The sequence below is a fragment of the Gymnoscopelus braueri genome, assembly GCF_963280865.1.
Source record: "Gymnoscopelus braueri genome assembly, chromosome: 9".
Taxonomy (NCBI): domain Eukaryota; kingdom Metazoa; phylum Chordata; class Actinopteri; order Myctophiformes; family Myctophidae; genus Gymnoscopelus; species Gymnoscopelus braueri.
The window spans coordinates 54613908-54635716 of NC_137610.1; the positions used below are offsets into that span (position 1 = coordinate 54613908).

Here is a 21809-nt window from a genome sequence, read left to right on the forward strand (position 1 = left end):
TGTATTTGGCCGCCGACCCCCGTCTCAAAGAATTTTGTTCCAGGGACCCCCCAGAAGCAAAGATTTGAGTTACAAATGTTTGCTTTAAAACAATATATATTCAAAGATTTGCACACATTTTCATTATTTTTCAAAAATAGCAGATCTACAAGCTCATAGCGCTATGAGCTTGTAGATCTGCTATGGTCTGATCCTCATGTGCCTCATTTTGCTGGGGACCCCCTCGAACTCCCTCAAGGACCCCTGGGAGTCCCCGGACCCCGACTTTTTAAGAACCACTGACCACTAAACTATACATGGCTTGTAGTCAACCGGTTTAACACGCAGAACCATTACTATGATCTGGATTACACACCCAGATTTCCTTGTGAGGCGTTCTTCCTGTGACTGTGCCTCACAGGAGTTCTCTTACTCTGTGTCTGTATCTTAACTGTTGTGCTGCCTCTGGCACCCGGATTTCCTCCACGGTATCGATAAAGGTCTGCTCTCGTGCATTAAAGTTCCCAGTCGCCACGACTGATTTCAATCATTTGAATTCCATAGAAGCCAAGCCAGCATGTCTTCTATTAAAGCATTTTGCACAGCAAAAATAGCCGATCTACAAGCTCTAAAAGGCTTTTTTTCTGTAAAGATGAGGGCATTTGAAGTAGGGGTGTGCTGATATATCGTATTTATTTGGGCAATAATAATAATGCAAAAACAGAAGTATTTGCTTGCATTTGCTTCCCCCCCCCCATATATTTTCATATAAAGAAGTGCCATCAATATCGTATCGTATCATGAAATTAGTATATCGGCACACCCCTAATTTGAAGTGATAATACTAGCAATATGTTAACACATTGGGTGCCAAAACCGTATATATACGGTTTTGCGCATACTAACGTTGAGTGCCAAAACCGTATATTTTCCTTCACAGCAACAGGAAATATCACTCCTACAAGATTTAGACTCCAATCCACCTCCTGGTTAACTTATGACTTCAAAAACCTGTATCTCGGCTCCTGTGCACTTTTTTTTTTTACAATGTTAATTTAACTATTTTCAACTGGCTGCAACTATGGAATGGATTTCCGAATGTTTTAAATTTTTTCCCCCCGATTGTACGAGACCTGTATGTGTGTAATGAGGGGATCACCGTGAGGACGGTGATCACTGAAAATATTTTGTGACTACTTGAAAAAGGTTCAAAATGTTTAAAAAGTCCTGGCACTCAAAGTATAATATTTTAATAAACCTCTGGCACCCAATGTGTTAAGAAGCATTTTCCATAAAATCCTAATGGTCTGAGATATTTCATAAAAGCAAAGGTTATGTGATTTCTTCCCCCATTTGGCAGCATGTAGAACAGCAGGAACAATGTTACTAAAACATCATCATTTTACATATTGTATTAATTATTTAGGAAACTAGTGTGGGGGGGGGGGGGCTCCTTTCACACTGTTTCACAAATCACATCATAGGACTTGGCCATACACATTATTTCAGTCGTGAGATTAAATGTTTTGCTTCAATCCATGTGCTCTGTTCTAGGTGTGGGATGCCGGGAGTGGCGCTCTTCTCCAGAAGCTACCCGCCGACCTGCCGGTGTTGGACATCAGCCCCTTCGTCGTCAACGGAGACCACTACCTCGCCTCCCTCACGGAGAAGATGCTCAAAGTCTATAAATGGGAGTGAACGGGGGCAAAGACGTCTGACGTTAAACGACAGACAGCACCGCAGATTAAAATGAATCAAACTGCTGCAGATTGACTTGGTTTGACCGGAGCAGCTAGAGTTGCATATCAAAAGCAACGAGTTGTGAACACGCGTCTACAGTCGTGCAGAGAGTGCCTATTCCCCTGAACGTTTACGTTTACATTCATGAACATTTTGTTTGACTTTAACCACACAGAACCCTGGCATCCCCTATTCAGTTATTTTTAACCCATTAAGGCCTGAGTCAGATTCTTAAAATGTTTTCTAAACAGTTTTTTTTCAAACAGTTTTTTGAAATAAATATAAAATCGTTTTTCAAGATTTTTCAAAAATAGCAGATCTAGTGCCGTGCTATGAGCTTGTAGGTCTGCTATTTTTGAATAGCCGAAAGAAATCTAAAGTGACACAGATGAATTCTAGGTCTTAATGGGTCAAAATAGCGAAGAGAGCAGATATACGAGCTCACAGTGCGTCGCAACGCGTGACGACGTGAGCTTGTGGATCGGCTATTTTCGCCGTTTTGTCGTACGACAAAATATATAGGGCTAAAGTGGTTCATCGGGGACGAATCCACAGGGCATACAGCACCCTACCATGAAGCCAGCCATCGCAGCCACACAAAAGAGGGCTACTGTGTGACGGTGAGGAAATCTACTGGCGTTTCTAGTCGGGTGAGATTTCACCGTGGTAGAAGTTTTCGTTGAGACATTTTCACACAAGCATACCTCCATGCAAGTTCAACTGCCCCCCCAGGGACCTGCTGTCACCACCAAGTGTAGGCTTGGATCTCCTTTTCACTCGTAGACGTGCACACAACCGTGTAAAGGGGAATTCAAAGCTTTCTTTAAATTGTATGCCATGTTTGTGGTCTTTGATGTTGGTGCTGTATGTGATGTTGAGAGATCATGTGTGATCTTAACGTTTCTATTATCATTGCACAGTCTTGGGTCCAACAAAGCGACTGGCTTCATGCCACAGAAGGTGTTTAATTCAGTTATTTCAGATTTTCCAGATTTTATTTCCATAGACCTTTATTGTGTGTATATATATATATATGTTTATTTGCTACGGCAAACTTGTTTATATGGCCTTTTAAAAGTTAATAAAACCGTGTTGATTTTTACTTGTCCTTTGTAATTGATGAGTGTCATTGGTAGGAGGTTTGGCTGTGATGTTCCTGGAAAACTCACCCATAAGTTTCACAATTTCTGAAATGATTTTTATGATCAAAGCTGAGCTGAAATATAGCATCAAAACCATTTTAACCAATGTATCCATTTATACGTTGGCTATTTAAAAATAGCAGATTTACAAGCTCACAGCGTGTCACTTTGTGCCACCCTGCGAGGTTGTAAATCTGCTATTTTTTAACGTATTTTTTAATCTTGAAAGTATTGGAAATGTTGTTTTTTTTGCTTCACAAAAATCTTCTCTTCTGGCGGTCCCTGGCACAAAATAGTGTGAGTTCTGCTAAGTGCTGTGAAGGCTCAGTGCCAAGGATGAGTAACGAGGTCCACTCTCAGGTTACTTGGGGAGTTGGGCGTTTGTGGTAAACGTTTACATCGGAGAATAATTGCCGGTTGCCGGAAAAGCTCTACTAGTGGCTCTGACTAGCTGCTGATGCCGGGTTTATGGTAATTGTTGCTGTCGGTCAGAATTGTCCCATCTCCGTATTTTAACTTAAGATCCACAAGCTCGAAACACGGCGCAGCGCTTTTTGAGCTTGTAGATCTGCTACTTAAGCGATGAGTAACTGTTTTGGACATATGAGGTTTCCCCCCGACGGAAACAAAATACTAATTACTGGGTGGCATTTATTTAGGTGAAAACGGATCTACAAGCTCACGACACGTAAGCTCGTATATCTGCTGTTTTTGGCAAAATATTTGGTGTAGTGGAGAGAAAAAGAAGAGGGCCTAGTATAGACCCCTGTATTGAAGAGCTTAATGATAGAGGATGTGTTTATATTGCACTTTGCAGCCTCTTGTTCTATACATTATTGTCAGAGCCAATTACTAGAAATAATTCCTGACCTTTCCACTAGCATTAATATATAGAATTAATCAAATGACCCAAAAAAACTAAAATGTTTTCCTTTTTTAACTTTCAAAACCGGCAAACCGTGTCGTGTTTGTAGATCGACCGAGATTCTTTGGACTTTATTATAGTCTTGCTAATTTTGGATGCGGGGATAATCGTCAAAACCTCAAACATTCAAGCTGAGGCTAAACTTGGGAAAGTTTGGCATTCTTTGTGGGTCCAGCGGGGCTCATAGAGGCCCGAGGTCATCTTTCTAACACAGTGCAGTGGTCACATTACAACAAATCTCTGACACAACTTACCCAATGATATGTAGCCCAGTACAATGCTATATATATCATTTTAGATTTCTTTGGCTATTCAAAAAATGGCAGATCTACAAGCTCATAGCGCAGCACCGAGTGCCGCGCTATGAGCTTGTAGAGCTGCTATTTTTTTTAAATGTGAAAATGTGTGCAAATCTTTTAATATATATATTTAAAAAATATATATATATATATTTAAAGATTTGCACACATTTTCACGATTTTTCAAAAAATAGCAGATCTACAAGCTCATAGCGCGGCACCGTGCTATGAGCTTGTAGATCTGCTAAAAAAAAATTAATGTGAAAATTTGTGCAAATCTTTAAATATATATATTAAAAAAAATATATATATATATATTTAAAGATTTGCACACATTTTCACGATTTTTCTAGCCAAATAAATGTAAAAATGACAGATGCGTCCCCGTATTGAATGGGTTAAACTATAACTAGGCTAAGTTTGGACTTAGTGTGAGGTGGTGCTACTGGCTCCAGGGGTCTTCAACGTTTTTCAGGCCAAGGACCCCTTGAAGCAGGGACCCCCAGTGCAGGGACCCCCACACTACATATTGTATCAAATTGTGTCGCAGATTGAACTTGAAGCTTCATAGATTTGTTAGACTGTCAATATTTTAATAAATGAATTGTTTGTTTTGTTTGTTTACACATTCTCTTCTCTTATTGGATTCATGTTCATGTGTATTTTCAGACATTTAACACTTAAACCCTCAATACTTAACAAACTTAACCTTTGGCTTTGTACTTTTTGCTCTTTTTACCCTCTACGCCAAACCTCTTTGGCGAAAATAGCCGATCTACAAGCTCACAACGCCTCGCACTGTGAGGCGTTGTGAGCTTGTAGATCTGCTATCTTTGGCTAACGTTCCCCTCAGAATAGGGATGGTAGGGTTCAAGTGGTTTAGTTATAAATCTATCACACAAAGATTTGGCGGCTCCACTGAAGCAACTCTGCACATTAAGCTAATCATCTGAAAAAAAGAAAAAAGAACATAATTTATGGACCTGCTGATGGTCCCGACCCACAGTTGGGGAACCACTGGTCTAGACAGTGTATTTCTATCATTCTAATCTATGCCTTATCTTCTTGTGTTCCACTCTAGACAGTGTATTTCTATGGTTAGCTAAGTGAACCAGTCTAGACATTGCATTTCTATGTTTAGGTTGTGATCCATTCTGGACGGTGTATTTCTATGTCCAATAATAATAATAATAATGACAATAGTAATGCATTTTATTTGTAGTTACAAACATTAAATCAATCACAAAAAGCTTAAAAACAGGGTTAAAAATAGTGTCAATAAAAAAAAATGATATTACTGACAGTATAGCTACACAAGATTAGTGTCTAGATTTATTCCAGTCTTCAACAGTGTATTATTTGTATGTTTAGGTTGGGATCCAGTCCCATCTACACGGTGTATCTCTATGTAACTTGTGATCCACTCTCTAGCCAGTGTATTTCTATGGCCGGACCAGAGCAGAGCAGACGTAGCCCAGTGTTGCCATGTCCGCTTATTATAAGCGACTTTGGACTTTTTACGTAAAGTTGCTTGTAAATTTTGGTAGTTGAAGAAGCCAACTTGAAGGTTGCGTTTTTTTTTACTTGTTTCTAAAGTGAAGTTGCTTATTTGGACTTGTTTCCTAATGCTGTTGAAACCAGCGGTTCTCAAACATTGTAAATGTCACGGACCCCTAAATTATTTGTCCTCGTATCCCCCCATCTGAAAATATTTTGTGCCATACAACAAGATTTGTGTATTTAAAACGTGTCAAAAACATTCCACATTTTCAAAAAAAAATCCCCAAGATATATATTGTTTTCAAAGCCAATAAATAGGTTTAAAGTGCTATTTAGCCTAGTGACTAGTTAGCTTCCTTTGGCCTTGTTCTGCTTGTTTCTCTCGCACAACCTGGCAACACCGGACGTAAGCGCTGCCTCCTGAAGCGAAGCGAGCCGACAGACAGACAGACAGAAACCAGTGTTGCCAGATTGGGTGGTTTTCCGCCCAATTGGGCTATTTTAAAACTCATTGGGCTGGGATAAATAGCCTTGGGCTGGCACATCAAATTTGGGCTTGTTTTAAAGTTAAAAACAAGCCCAAATTTAAAAGAAATAACCGAATTAAAACCGAATTAAAATTAAAACCGAATTAAAATCGAATTAAAACCGCAAAAAAAAACGCATTAAAACCGAATTAAAACCGCAAAAAAAAATCGTTATTGCAATGGGCTGGTTTTAAGGGCTGCTTGGGCTGGAAACTGTCATTCCGATCTGGCAACCCTGACAGAAACAGACAGACAGGCAGCAGGCAGGCGAGCGAACACACAGGATTTCCGAAAGGGAAGGAAGATGGCGGCCTGTTGTATACGTGTTCCCCTTCTCCTGCTGCTGTCCGCCGTGTGCATCCTACTGCCCGTGTCCGCTCTGCGCGGGGACCGCGGGGGGGACGGGGACCGCGGGGGGGACGGGGACATCCCGGTGGCGAACAGCAACAACAACAACAACGGCGGCGTCGTCGCCGACAACAAGCCCGGCGACGAGGCGAACGCACAGCAGCAGAGCTCTCCGAACCACCAGGCCGCCGGTGGCGGCGGCGGGGCTCCGGGTGGAGGCAACCCGGCAGCGGCAGCGGCAGCGGCGGGTCTGGGTCCGCCGGTGGCGGCGGCGGTTGTCCAGCCTGGAGGAGGCGGCGGTGGCGGCGGAGGGGCCTCGCCGCTCCGCCTGGAGCGTCGGCGCTCCACCGGCTGGAAGCTGGCGGAGGAGGCGGCGTGCCGGGACGACCTGGCCCGCCTCTGTCCCAAGCATTCGTGGTCCAACAACCTGGCGGTGCTGGAGTGTCTCCAGGACAGGAAGGAGGTGAGGATAGTTTGTTCTCTCCTTTCTCCTCCTTCACCTCCCTGGGACCAGCCACCTCCACCACCTCCACCACCTCCTCCTCGGTGGTGGAGGTGGCTGGTCCCAGGCAGGGAGGAGGAGAAGCACTAGCTTTAAAAGCCGAGCCCCCACATTTTAGCAGCTAAGCTAGCTGGGTAAAGGAAGGAACTGGAAAGCAGCTTAATTTAAAAACCCCAAAGCTAATCTTGCTAACATTTACATTTTGAGCCTTTAGCACTTTAATTAAGCCTCTAGTATGGTCGTACGGTCCAGTTGTCGCAGTCGCTTGTTGCCTAAAAAGAACAGAGCTACAAGACGTGATATGATGATGATGTAGATCTGTTCCTTTTCTGGCAGGGGACTAAATGAGGCATAGGGTTAGTTATTAGTGTTGTTGTCAGGCTGCTTGAGATCTTCATCGTCGTCATCATTGTTATAATTCTAAAGGTAGTCAGATGATACAGTTACAGTTCTAATGGTGTTTGGTATCAGTTCTGTGTGAAGAGGTTTTGATCTGCTGGGATCTTGGTCATCATGGCTTCTCGTTTTGATTGATTGCAAACCTGATTGCTCACTGATTGCAAATGAATAATGAATAATAAGACGATTTGCGAAAAGAGCACCAGAATGAAAGATTATGCAATTTCGTTTTGGACTTCCTCTCAGTCTCAGTGCCAGCAAGTCAAACCAGAAGTAGTCTAGCTGTCAAATCTCCATCTGGCTGGTGTTTATAGCTAGTCTACTACTAATCTAGTCTTAATATGCATCAGGCCAGTTGTTCTCCAACTTTTTCATGTCGAGGACCCCCAAATTGATATATGTTTGGCCACGGACCCCCCATCTGAAAATGTTTTGTGCCAGGGACCCCCAGAAGAGAAGATTTGTGTTAAAAAATTGCAGATGTACAAGCTCACAGTGACACACTGAGCTTGTATATCTTCTATTTTTGAATAGCCAACGTATAAAATACAGATAAAGGGGTTAAAATGAGTGTGATGCTGTATTCACCCATTTTTCTGGGGAACCCCTTCAAGGACCGCTGAGGGTCCCCGGACCCCACTTTGAGAACCCATGCATTAGGCCACAGACCCCTATTTGATCCAATCATTATTTATTCATCTCTGTCCACTGTAAAATCCTGTGTTTATTTAACTCATGAGAGTGTCCAATTGGACCCATACTGTACGGTCCATCCATTTGTACGCTCTGAGTTAGAGACACCACTAAGGTCCATTTATATGGACCGCTAGTGGTCCCCCAGACCTGAGGTTGAGAACCTGTGTACTACTAGTCTAATAAGCATGTTTGTCCAGATGCATTTTGGGGAGGAAGGGGGGGGGGGGTGCTGCTCATTCCCTTGCCCTCGCATCACTTCACACAACTGCATTGCTAAGAGTCTGTGTCACCAATGCCATCAGTAGCCGCCTGGGAGAAGTGATTTGAGCGGTAAAGCCGGAAACCAAAAATGGACACTTCAGAACTTTAGACACCTGTTTTTTTTGTTTTAAAGTAATACTAGGTAACGTTTTCAACAAAACTAAAGTTAAATTGTATATCTTTTGTGAGTGGCAAAAGTTTCACAACACCCACTCCATGAATTTCACCCCCGGAAGCCTTTTATTTATATATTTTCTATTGAACGTGGACGGGGGGGACTTTCCCGGGAAAATGACGTTCCTGGCCAACGTCATGACGTCGTGGCCGACGTCCTGGCCGACGTACCGCAACGGTTTCCTGTTTGGCCAGGAACTGCCGCGCTAATAACAAAAAGGAACCTCACGCTGATTTTAAGAGAATGTAGGATTGGAAGATCGAAAAAGAACAGAAAAAGAAAGCACAGCTCATGGTAACTAATGCTCCACTGGCTAAGAGAAACGATCCGTAGATAGTATAAAACAATTAAAAGATCGCTTTTTGAAACGCTTCCCGATTCCGGTGAAAACGAATGGTATTCTGGGTAATCGAGGACTACGGAAATTGTATGCAGTGACGGTAGTGACCAGCAGAGGTTGCTAAAAATCGTTATTTGTGATTCTGCATTGTACAACTTTAAGAAGACTCGGTGGCCACATCAGGCACCAAATGGACCCGCAAAAGGGACCATTGTTTGGACTTTACATCTGAAATATGATGGAGCAGTAAGGAAGATATCTATAAGCTCAAAACGCGTCGCAACGTGACTGTTAGCCTCGTTCCCAGCCTTACTCGTCTGCCAAGAGAAAAGCCTGGTCAGTCGTCACGACCTAAAGCAGAGAGTGTCTATCCACACGTTTCCTGGGGCGCTGTGGGCATCACTTCCTGTCCATTTGCCATCCTGATACCTGATCAAATCGACAGGAAGTGATGCCCACAACAACCCTAGGAAACTTGTGGATACGACCAATCACAACGCTGGTTTCATTCCACGGAGAATGTAGACAGATTTTGTAAAAGCGCCATCGTCATTTCCTTGAGTCGGTACTTCCGCCAAATTCCGGTACTTCCCTTTAGACAAACCGACAAACTCAACCGGCTAGGTCTTGCCCAGCGTGGAAGACTATAGGCTAAATCATTGGTTCTCAAAGTGAGGTCCGAGAACCCCCAGGGGTTCTTGAGGGGGTTCCAGGGGGTCCCCAGTCAAATGATTGATAGGAACCAAATGGACCCTTATGGGTCTGTAACTCAGAGAGAGTACAAATGGAACCAAATGGACCCTTATGGGTCTGTAACTCAGAGAGAGTACAAATGGAACCAAATGGACCCTTACGGGTCCATTTGGTTCCATTTGTACACTCTCAGAGTTAGATTAACATTGATTTTACAGTGTATATTATATTGGGGTCCCAGAGATAAAAATGTCATCAAATGGGGGTCCTTGTCCTACTAATGCATATCAAATTGGGTTCCTTGAAATTAAAATGTTTCGGAATCACTGCTATAGCCTTAAAAATGGTCTCTTTTGGGGGTCCCTGGCATATCGTTTCAATATCTTTTCCGTGGGCTGATATGTATCAATTTGGGGGTCCTTGAAAGTTTGAGAAGCTAAATGGCTACACTCTCTCTCATTTGAGAACACGTTTGAGTACTGTTTTTCCACATTTTCCACATACTGTGTGTTATTCCACACGCCGAAAACACATCTTCTATATTCACACATATTCTCATAAGTTCAGCAAGCATTGCAACATAAATTATTCAGCGGACATTGAGGTGCCCAGAGTTCTCTGGTCCTCTCTGTCTGTACCTGTATCCATCTGAACACAGGGGTATACTCCTCCTCCGTCTTGTGCCTGTCTGGGGGTCCAGGCCAGGGGGTCCAGGGCAGGCCAGGGGGGGCCGCTGGTATGAAGTGATGATTAGTCACTGCTCTGCTTGGGAGTGTGTACAGTATGAGCAATCTGGGAACCCATCGCCAAATGAAAAGGAAAAACAGCGCCCTCTGCTGTTTTTTACTATCTCACTTGGCTCTGGGAGGAAGTCGACGTAGCACCCGTGCGCAAGGAAACCGGGGTTTTGGTCTGCCTTCAGCCTTTCACTTCCGGTGGTGCGACTATGTTTTCATTCCCACTAACAATATTTCTACACGGAACACTAACACCACTTCTCCCAGAGAACACGGATGGTTTTGGTTATAAGCCCACTTGTTTCTATGATGAAAGAGCAAGTTAAAATGTGAATATCTTTCCGTGGTTTTGTCTGCTCCGAGGACGCTGTTGTTAAATGAGTTTCGGTTTGTTTCTAGTGGGGAAGGATCGGCGGACACGTAAATCCCGCCCACTACATTTGATTGGGTAAAGCGCGGTACTGCTTCCTGATCTGAAGGCACGCCCACTTGTAGGCCAGTGCGTACGCGATATGACGAACCCCCCAGACAGATTCAAACGCAGAGCAGAATCTGTTCTTGAGAGATTACAGTATGAGTGATGCCCTGATTGAGCTTTACATCAATGGAGTCAATGTAACCGCTCCCCCGTGGTTCACTTAAAGGGATACTCCACTTTCAAATAAAATAAACATTTAAAAAATATATTAAAAATAAATGAAAAAAGTAATGGAAAAATCACGGCCCCCTCACGCATTAGAGTGTCCTTCTAATGTGTGAGGGGGCCGTGATTTTGCCATAACTTCCATTTTTTTATTTAAAATATTTTTTTTTAATGTTTATTTTATTTGAAAGTGAAATATCCCTTTAAGTGAAGCATTTATGATCTACAGGAGTGATTATCTCACAGAGTGAGTTGTGTAGAGCAGTGGATATATATATATATATATATATATATATATATAAATGTATTGAATACTTTATTAGTCAGAAATGTAAACAGTATGTGGTACAGTAAGACGTTAAGGCTAAAAGGATAACACATTGTGGTCCTATGTATTCAATTAATCAACAATAGCATAAAACAGGGGTCTTCAACAGGGGGTCCGGGACCCCTAGGGGGTCCGGCAGAGTTACTACAGGGGTCTGCCAAATCTTTGTGTGATACGATATTTTTTTTTTTACCTCAACCCTAGCATCTCTTTTCTGAGGAGAACTTTGTCCAAAAATAGCCGATCTACAAGCTCACAACGCCTCGCAGCGCGAGGCGTTGTGAGCTTGTAGATCGGCTATTTTTGGCAAAGAGGTATAGGTGTAGAGGAAAAAAAAGAGCAGACCAAGTAAACAAAAAAAGTTTAATCTGAAACAATTGTATACTATACACGAATCCACGGAGCGCTGCCCTGCGCGCAGCCATTGCTGCGGTGTCAACGCTCCGCGGACGCGACACCGCAGCAATGGCCGCCTACAGGCAGCTACAGGCAGCGCGTCTGTGGATTAGTCTATAGAGGGGGTCCGTGCTTCATCTCTCTCAGCTTAGGGGGTCCTTGGCCTGAAAACGTTCAAGACCCCTGGCATAAAATATTTACACAATAATAATACGTCATCAGCAAATACAAACACTATGTATGTACAAAGGAGAAAAAGGAAAAACGGCGGCCATGAATGACACCTCCTTTCAATGGGAAATGACATTGACCTGTCCTTGTGGTCTCCTGATAGAGGGTTTTTTCAGGGCAATTTTGAAAGAAACCACAAAGCAGTGATTCACGTCCTCTAATGCATGGTGTCTGTCAGGGCATTCCACACTTTGGAGGCACAGATTAGTAGAATGAGAATCTTCCCATGTTTGTTCTATATCTGGGTGGTGCCAGATCATAGCAAGGACCCCCGAATTAATATGTATTTGGCGGAGTGGACCCGCATCTGGAAACATTGTGTGCCAGGCTGGCACCCCCCCCCCCCCCCATAAAAGATTTGTGTTAAAACTTAAAATGTTTGACACTTTCCTTAGATTGTTTTGGAAATGGCAGATCTACAAGCTCACAACGCATCGTGGATCGTTGTGAGCTTGTAGATCGTGTATATACAGCGTTAAAATGGTTAAACTGAATGTGATGCTGTACTAACTGAATTAGCTGGTGACCCCCCCTCATGGAACCCCCTCAAGGACCCCTGCGGGTCCCCGGACCTTAGTTACTGATCTACAGTGATGGAGGGAGGGTGACACTTTCCACCCTCTCACCCATCAGGGAACCCATGCGGTAAAAAATAAAAAAAAGGATAATATTATTTTTTTCCTTAGTTTTTGCCTCTGGGGGGCACCACCTATTTTTTGTGTAGAAACAGGAACTCTGAATGGCTCCTCCCCTTTCTTTAGTCCACTTCCTCCCGGGTGCTTCTGTGTTTATTCCTACTAACAACACTACATGTTTAGGCCAGTGGTGCTGACAGATTCTGCTGTTAGGGGGGAGAGTGACAAGCAGCAAAGGCCGTTGGGCTCGGGAATCGAACCTGCTACTCGCTGTCAGGCATTAGAACCTATATGTGGTATGCGCCTTAACCACTAGGCCATCAGTGCCCTGTATCTAGACAATTTCGACCTGTCTGCACCGAGTGCTGCCGTGGTAACAATGTAACTAAGGACCTGGGCATCTGTAAATGCTTCATTTCTACGGTCGAACTGTGTCGCTTGCCTAAAACTAGCCGATCTACAAGCTCGCGAGGCGGCGTTGTGAGCTTGTAGATTTTTAGCGAGCGCGTCCATCGTACAATGATGCATACATCAGGCTTCATAGTGTCTTCTTGAGTGTCCAGACTGAGACATGGCTAGAGTTCAATTGCATTTCAAACCACCAGTAGGAATGTGGTTCACTCCATTTTGGGTTTTGTTGTTTTATTGCAGATTTGTTCGTCTTGACCAATGACCACACGTTGGGTTAGGGTTAAGTTGGGTTAAGTTGTTTAGACAGATGCTAGCTCTGATGTTTACCTGGTGTCTCAGCTTCCTTGAGACACTACATAGTTCTCTCTGAACTCTACTTACAGTATGCGACTATTCAACGTGTTGTTTGTTGACTTCAGGGTTCATGCTTACTCCGTTCTCACACTTGTAATAGTCAGGGGATATTTCAAAAATCTGGGAATAAATTCCTTACCAAGACATTTCTTCACCAATGTGTTTGTAAAAGTGTCCAGGGGAATTTTTGACAGCTGCTGAAAGTTGGGGTACCCACCATAACCTTATGCGGGGGGAAAAAAATCTAATTTTAATTCTGTTTTAAGTAGCATGTGAGGGGTCAAACTAGGGTGTTTTTATGATTCTGAATCCATTGCAAGCATTTGTTTTGCACCAAAACCACTCCTTGGGCTAAAAACGGCCATAGCCAACCTTTTCCAGGTAATTTCTTTGTGTACAAAGCCCATTGAGATTGGGCCGTTTTTAGCCCAAGGAGTGGTTTTGGTGCAAAAAAAAAAATCAGAATCATAAAAACACCCTAGTTTGACCCCTCACATGCTACTTAAAACAGAATTAGATTTACATTTTTTCCCCCCGCATAAGGTTATGGTGGGTACCCCAACTTTCAGCAGCTGTCAAAAATTCTCCTAGGGAAACTGCATTTCAGTCTTTGTGAGATGTGTTACTAGACACCTTTACAAACACATTGGTGAAGAAATTTCTTGGTAAGGAATTTATTCCTAGATATGACATTATTCTGATAATATTCCCTGACTTTAAGTCTCACTGGACATAGAGAGTCTGCTAAAAGTCTACATTGGAATTTATTCAAGTCTGATTCACAAAGATCAGCGTCCATGTGTTGTTTTTTTGTAGGGTTTGTTTGTTTTTCCTGTTCAGACTTGATAACAACAATCTGATTACAATCTGGACAAAATGTAGATTTGGGCCAATAAATCCTAACATAACCTCAGGAATGATAATTTGAGACACTCCTTCACCCATTCAATCCGGGAACGCATCTGTGTCATTTTAGATTTCTTTGGCTATTAAAAAATTAAAGATGCCACGCTTGACGCTTGTAGATCTGCTATTTTTCTTTTTTTAAATCTAGAACATTTGTGCAAATCTTTGAAAATATATATATATATATATATATATATATATATATATATATATATATATATATATATATATATATATATATATATGTTATGTTAGTCTTAATGTTTTAACAGCCGTAGTTGTCAACTATGCGTGATTTAGTATTTGCAGTCATTTTGTTCTTTCATTTCCATATTCTGCCATAATTGTATTGTAACAGAATTAATAGCCTAGACTGATCAATTGTGAAAGTAATTGTTAGCAGCAGCAGCAGCAGCAACGTGGCCTGTTGTTGGGAGTGCCGTGTGTTTAACTGTCTGGTTACTCTTCTAAACGGGACCCTTACAGGTCTGTAACTCTTTGAGAGTTATGGGGGAAAGATAAACTTTGAGTTTATCATTTATCACGAGAACCAGTGTCTAACAGAGATCGTCTTTTAAAGTGCATTATTGATGTGACGTTACACTAAGTGTTTGGGGAGAGAGAGAGCAGTTCCCATTGGAGCGTGCTCTTCAGTTGGCCCGCTCTCTGCTTGTGCTGCTATAGTGGCGTGTGGGTTAAGTTTAGGCCTGGTTTTTAGTCACATAGTATTTTTCTCTGTCTCCAGCCTCTGCCCACACTGACTGTCAGTCTCCTTGGTAGTCTGTGGTTTTGTTGACGTGGTGCTGCTGCACATCCAGAGAGTTCTAGGGAGGAGGCTTTTCTCTCTCTCCTTCTTCTTCTTCTCCTGAACTGTGTGTCCAAATGATTTCATGGTGTAAAGTGTGTCTGTTGCGTTCAGGCTGCCAGCTTCACCTTACGATGCCCTGCCTTTAACCCATGAAGACCTGGAACCCATCTGTGTCACTTCTTGATTTAAGCTAAAAAATAATTATTTTACACTTTGGCTATTCAAAAATAGCAGATATACAAGCTCATAGCGCGGCACCGAGTGCCGCGCTATGAGCTTGTATATCTGCTATTTTTGAAAAATCGTGAAAATGTGTGCAAATCTTTGAAAATATATTGTTTAAAGCGAACGTTTTTAACTCTATTCTTTACTTCTGGGGGTCCCTGGAACAAAACATTTTGAGATGGGGGTCCACGGCCAAATTCATATCATTTTGGGGGTCCTTGACATGAAAAAGTTTGAAAACAGTTAGGATTTAGAAGACATTTTGCAGAATTGGAACCTCAGGCCTCAATGGGTTAAAAGAAAAAGTAAATACACACATTAACCCCTGGCTGGCATCCCTGTTTTGGGCAGATTTCCCCAAATTCTAAACGTTTTTCTAATTATTTTGGAAACCTTTTCAAATGTAGCAAAAATAGCATATCGTTGTTGTCGGGCAGAAACCTCTTATCTCCATATTTGAACCTTTTTTATTTTTTTGTAAATTAATGCCCTACTTGATCATACTGCAGCGTCACACAACAATATCAAAAGTAGCAGATCGACACGCGCCGTGTCTGCTACTTTTGAATTTGTATCCTGAAAAGTATCAGTTTTGGACATCATGAGGTTTCCACCAGACAGAGACGATGTCTTCAAGCTCACAAGCCCACGCATCGTGTCGTGAGCTTGTAGATCGGTGATTCTCACTATTCGCCACACAACGAAGTACGTAGGGCTTAAGTGTTTACGTATCTTTAATGATTGCCATAGCCATCTAGAAGAGGGTCTGTCTGTCGAGAGTTAATCTCACTGATGATGATCAGTGTCAAATTCACATGTTATGTTTCTATACTTTCTAAAATATTTAACTTTCATTAATATTATAAATATGGATGTCAATGGGCCTGGGCCTCTCTGATTGGGCTGAACACTTGCCTAAATGTTGAGTCATTCGTTATAGCATTGGTTCTCATAGTGGGATCCTGGGGGGGGGGGTACCCAGCAAACTTTGTTAATATAGTGTTGCAATCATTTTTACCATATTTTATACTTTTGGCCGTTCAAAAATAGCAGATATACAAGCTCATAGCGCGTCACTATGAGCTTGTACGTAGATCTGCTATTTTTGAAAAATCATTAACATTTGTGCAAATCTTTGAGTATATTTTTAAAAGCCAACATTTTGAACATTTCTAATAACTGCCTGCTTGCTCAGGGGGGAAAAAATCATCTTTTTAAATATTTTTTAAAGATATTTTTTGGGACCTTTTCTGCCTTTATTGATAGGAAAATAGACTGACAGTAAATGAGGAGAGAAATGGGGCGGTTGGGGGGGTGACACGCAGCAAAGGTCGTCGGGATCGGGAGTCGAACTCGCGACGCGCTGTCAGGCTGGATTGCCAGCCTAGGTGGCCGGACGGTTACGCCAACCGTCGGGGCCGAAAAATGTAATCTTGACCATCAGGTCAAAATGTGTGTCAAACCTGAAACAGGATGTATGGTGTCAAAGGTCATGTCTCACCTGGACACAGGATCTAAATGTCTCAATAGAAGAACAGAGAGACAAAACACAACCACCCCAATTATATAAGTTATATTGTCTTAACCCATTAAGACCTGGAACGCATCTGTGTCACTTTTTCATTTGAGCTAAAAAAAGCATTATTTTACACTTTGGCTATTCAAAAATAGCAGATCTACAAGCTCATAGCACGGCACCGACTTGAAAATGTGTGCAAATTTTGAATATATATATTTTTTTAAAGCGAACATTTTTTACTCAAATCTTTGCTTCTGGGGGGTCCCTGGAACAACATATTTTGAGATGGGGGTCCGCGGCCTAATACATATCATTTTGGGGGTCCTTGACATGAAAACGTTTGAGCACCACTGATATAGAAACATACGTTTTTCCGAAAACTGTTAGGATTTAGAAGACATTTTGTAGAATCGGCTTCAGGTCTTAATGGGTTAACATACTCTACCATACAGATTGGACAAAATGACATTTTATTCATTTAAAAAAGTTACATTGTGCTTTAAGTATTTTTACTTTTGAATACGTACGTATTTCTTATTAAGCACAAGAACTCTAGTGCTTTAACCCCCTCACCTTGTAGCTGAATAATATTTGACCAGGAGTATCTACACTTCAAAGTTGGGTTTTTTGAGCTCTAGTAACTGTACTGTATGTATGCAGGCTCTTTTCACCTGTCTGCCCTGGAGCCATAATCTCACCATCAAAGCTCCAGCCTTTTAGCTGTAAAGCGGGCCTTTGAGCCACTGGCTCTTTTCACTAAAAACCCCAACAATAGTTTTCTGTTTACCGCACAATGACCCCGTGACTGTCTTAATGACCGACGGGGGGGGGGGGGGGGGGGGTAAAAAAAAAAGGCTGAATTAGCTGTGCCTTTCTCTGCTGGAAAGCTGCAGCCTACGGCTGTTTTTGAGGTCAAGAGCGAAAATAAATACTGTTCAATTCTTTATTGGATGAAATCGTCGCTGTCCATATTTTAACTTCAGTGTGTTTTTATTCGTAAATTAACCCATTAACACATTGACCGCCAGAGGTTAATCTCATAATGTACTCACCAGTGCCAACGTTTTATTGTTGTTTTTTGTTTTTTTCACGTCGCCATAGATCTTGTTAAAATCCTTAAGATTGAGCCGTACACGGTCTGTTTACATCGGCGACATCTCCCTGCGTGTACCAGTCCAAACCACGTGTCAAACGGAGCCGCCATGTTTGAGTTCTGACCGTTTATGTTAACATGGGAAATGCGAGGATGAAAAACTACATAGGTTTACAGGGCTTTTTGTGTACGACTTAGAATGGAGGCAGACGGGAAATATATGGAGGCAGACGGGAAATATATATATATATATATTCTTTTAAAGAAAACATTTTTAACTCAAATCTTTGCTTCTGGGGGTCCCTGGAACAAAACATTTTGCCTCTGGGGGTCCACCCGGCCAAATACATATAATTTTTGGGGGTCCGACTCCTTGACATGAAAAAGTTTGAGAACCACTGATATAGAAACATCTGTTTTTCAGAATACTGTTGGGATTTAGAAGACATTTGTAGAATGGGCTTCAGGTCTTAATGGGTTAACGCCCTACTCGATCATACTACAGCGTCACACAAAAGCATTACAAAGTAGCAGATCCGCAAGCTCGTGGCTTGTAGATCTGCTACTTCTGCTATTTTTGGTTTTGGACGTTTGAGGTTTCCACCCGACTAGAGACCATTACCATTACCAACAGTACCATTTTAAGAGACGACAGACTGGACCATTTTAAGAGACGACAGACTGGACCATTTTAAGAGACGACAGACTGGACCATTTTAAGAGACGACAGACTGGACCATTTTAAGAGACGACAGACTGGACCGTTTTAAGAGACGACAGACTGGACCATTTTAAGAGACGACAGACTGGACCATTTTAAGAGACGACAGACTGGACCATTTTAAGAGACGACAGACTGGACCATTTTAAGAGACGACAGACTGGACCGTTTTAAGAGACGACAGACTGGACCATTTTAAGAGACGACAGACTGGACCATTTTAAGAGACGACAGACTGGACCATTTTAAGAGACGACAGACTGGACCATTTTAAGAGACGACAGACTGGACCGTTTTAAGAGACGACAGACTGGACCATTTTAAGAGACGACAGACTGGACCATTTTAAGAGACGACAGACTGGACCATTTTAAGAGACGACAGACTGGACCATTTTAAGAGACGACAGACTGGACCATTTTAAGAGACGACAGACTGGACCATTTTAAGAGACGACAGACTGGACCATTTTAAGAGACGACAGACTGGACCATTTTAAGAGACGACAGACTGGACCATTTTAAGAGACGACAGACTGGACCATTTTAAGAGACGACAGACTGGACAATTTTAAGAGACGACAGACTGGACCATTTTAAGAGACGACAGACTGGACCATTTTAAGAGACGACAGACTGGACCATTTTAAAGCTGCTTCCTGGCCTCAGTCTTATCAACAGTGACCATTGAGGGTGTCAATTGGACAAAAAAAAATCAAATGGCCTCCCGCTCAAGATAAGAGGATGGCAATTTAAAGTCTCCTTTTTGTTTATCAGTTCCCAGCTGCACTTGGCTTATAAATAATGATACTTTTCAGGACCGGGCGGGCGGGCATTGATGGAAATGTTTTCCATATGAATTCTAGTTTTCAGTCTTAAAAAACTGTAATACCACTGATGAGACGAGAGTAGGCCCTAAATGATAGCATGTCATTTCTGCATGTCCCATCAACATTGTACATACTAACTAGACCCTCCAGAAAAATGCGATTATGCGATCAATTTTTTTTTACAGCATAATCAGCAAAATGGCGCATAACTATGCGGTGGTAACATTTTTTCAAAAAGGCTGCATCGCATAATATGCGCATCGCATATTTCGCAACTTTTCACATATTTAGCATTTTTTGCATATTTCAATATTCCGCATATTTCGCAACTTCCCGCAATGTCACAGCATAAAATTGCAAAAAAACAGCATATTTCATCGCAAAATCAAGGAATTTAGCCTGCATAATCGAGAGTTTTAGCCTGTATAATCAAGGATTTTTGCCCAAGTTTTTCTGGAGGGTTTAACATACTGTCATTCGTGTAATGTTTCTAAGAATGCTCGAACGAGAATAAAAATGAAAATTGTTTAGTTCTTCATAGGGCTGGTAACCTTCCTCAGAAATGATATTTGAATATTGGTCTTAAAAATTGGCAGATATTTTAATGTATTTGAATATTATTATTATTATAAAAAAATAAAAATAAAAATAAACGTCTTATTTTACATATATATCTTTTTTTAATGTTTATTTGATAGGGAAAATACAAAAAACAATGTATCGAGTGCTCGGATCCAATAAAACATATTTTGTTTGTTTTTAGAACTTGATACATTGTTGTCTGTATTGTCCCTTTCAAATAAACATTAAAAAAAATGTAATTCAAATGTTAATTTTCATATTCAAATATACATATTTTCCCCATATTCGAGGAATATTCGAAATTCGAATATTAATCTACCAGCCCTAGTTCTTCAGCACACGGGCCCACAGGAGAGAAGTGTGTTTAGTTGGGTGAATTGGTGGGTTTGTGAAAAAGATGTGACTTCAAAGTTTTCACTGCTTCACACAGTCAGCCACTGCCTTTTAAAGGAGCATTTCACCTATTTTCAACCGTAACTTCATATAATTGGTCCTCAGTCCTCACTGATATTCACTATAAAGATGGGAGCGTTTCTCTACTCATTCTGTGTGTCTCAGAGTAGGGCTGTGGACAGTTTAAAAACCTGACACTAATGTCATCATCTGTGATAATTTAAGATTTAACCCATTAACTCATTCACTGCCACTGACGTAATAAACTTAATTATTCCTGTTTACCAATACTGTCACTGACGTAAAAAACGTAATTTTATTTATTTATTTATTTTAATTTTTGAATTTGACCCACGGACCCAGGAGATATCATTTTTCGAAGATCTAGACTCCTATCCACTTCCTGGTTAACTTATTACTTAAAAATTCTCTATCTCGGCTCCTGTGTACTTTTTTTTTTTACAATGAAAAATCTCTGGCAGTGGGCAAACGCAGCCAGAAATAAGTCTAGCAGTGAATGAGTTAAGGAAAAAAAGCATCTTTCATTTTAAGGTATCTTTGGCTATTCAAAAATAGCAGATCTGCAAGCTCATAGCACCAAGTGCTGCGCTATGAGCTTGTAGATCTGCTATTTAAAAAAAAATCTTGAACAGTTGTGCGAATATTTGAATATATATATATTTTTAAAGGGAACATTTGTAACTCAAATCTTTGCTTCATGGGGGTCCCTGGAACAACATATTTTGAGATGGGGGTCCACGGCCAAATACACATCATTTTGGGGGTCCTTGACATGAAAACGTTTGAGAACCACTGATATTATAGCAACATGCGTTTTTCAGAAAAGTGTTAGGATTTAGAAGACATTTGTAGAATCCCCCAGAAGCAAAGATTTGAGTTACAAATGTTTGCTTGAAAAATATATATATTCAAAGATTTGCACAAATTTTCAAGACTTCAAAAATAGCAGATCTACAAGCTCATAGCGCTGCACTTGGTGCCACGCTACGAGCTTGTAGATCTGCTATTTTTGAATAGCCAAAGAAATCTAAAAATGACACAGATGCGTTCCTAAATGGGTTAAATAAATAAATACATTTGTGTGTGTGTCCAAAGTGTCCAAGCGACACTGTTGTACCGTACGTACAGTACAGTGGCTTCTATTTCAGCAGGCCATCTTTCCAGGAAGAGATGTAGTTTCCAATATATCTTGAAATCCCCATCGATGATGTCATTGGAGTAAGGTTTCTGAAATGTCCACAGCACACCCCTAAGACACAGAGTGAGAAGACACAAATGGTCCCATCTTTATCATGAGCTTGAGGGAGGACCAATTAGGGTTGTCACCATTACAAATTTAAGTTGACGATCAATTATCACTCAAATAATTGCGATTAACGATTTAATTGTGTTTCTGTCGTTGAAAATGAATGGAACATTATGAATAAAAATGACATTTCTGTCATTTCGTA

General features: G+C 41.5%; 2 protein-coding genes across 2 annotated transcripts in view; both read left to right on the plus strand.

Annotated features, from left to right (window-relative positions):
• rfwd3 (ring finger and WD repeat domain 3) overlaps window positions 1-2821 on the plus strand; it is a 39459-nt gene extending 36638 nt beyond the window's left edge. The window contains exon 13 of the mRNA XM_080437375.1: window positions 1534-2821. Within this exon, the coding sequence (XP_080293501.1) occupies window positions 1534-1677 (144 nt within the window). The 3' untranslated portion in view covers window positions 1678-2821. The remainder of the gene's footprint in view (window positions 1-1533) is intronic.
• A 3544-nt stretch (window positions 2822-6365) lies between these two features.
• Window positions 6366-21809, plus strand: part of LOC308092382 (Golgi apparatus protein 1-like) — a 99143-nt gene continuing 83699 nt past the window's right edge. The window contains exon 1 of the mRNA XM_080438243.1: window positions 6366-6923. Coding sequence (XP_080294369.1) covers window positions 6417-6923 — 507 coding nt within the window. The 5' untranslated portion in view covers window positions 6366-6416. The remainder of the gene's footprint in view (window positions 6924-21809) is intronic.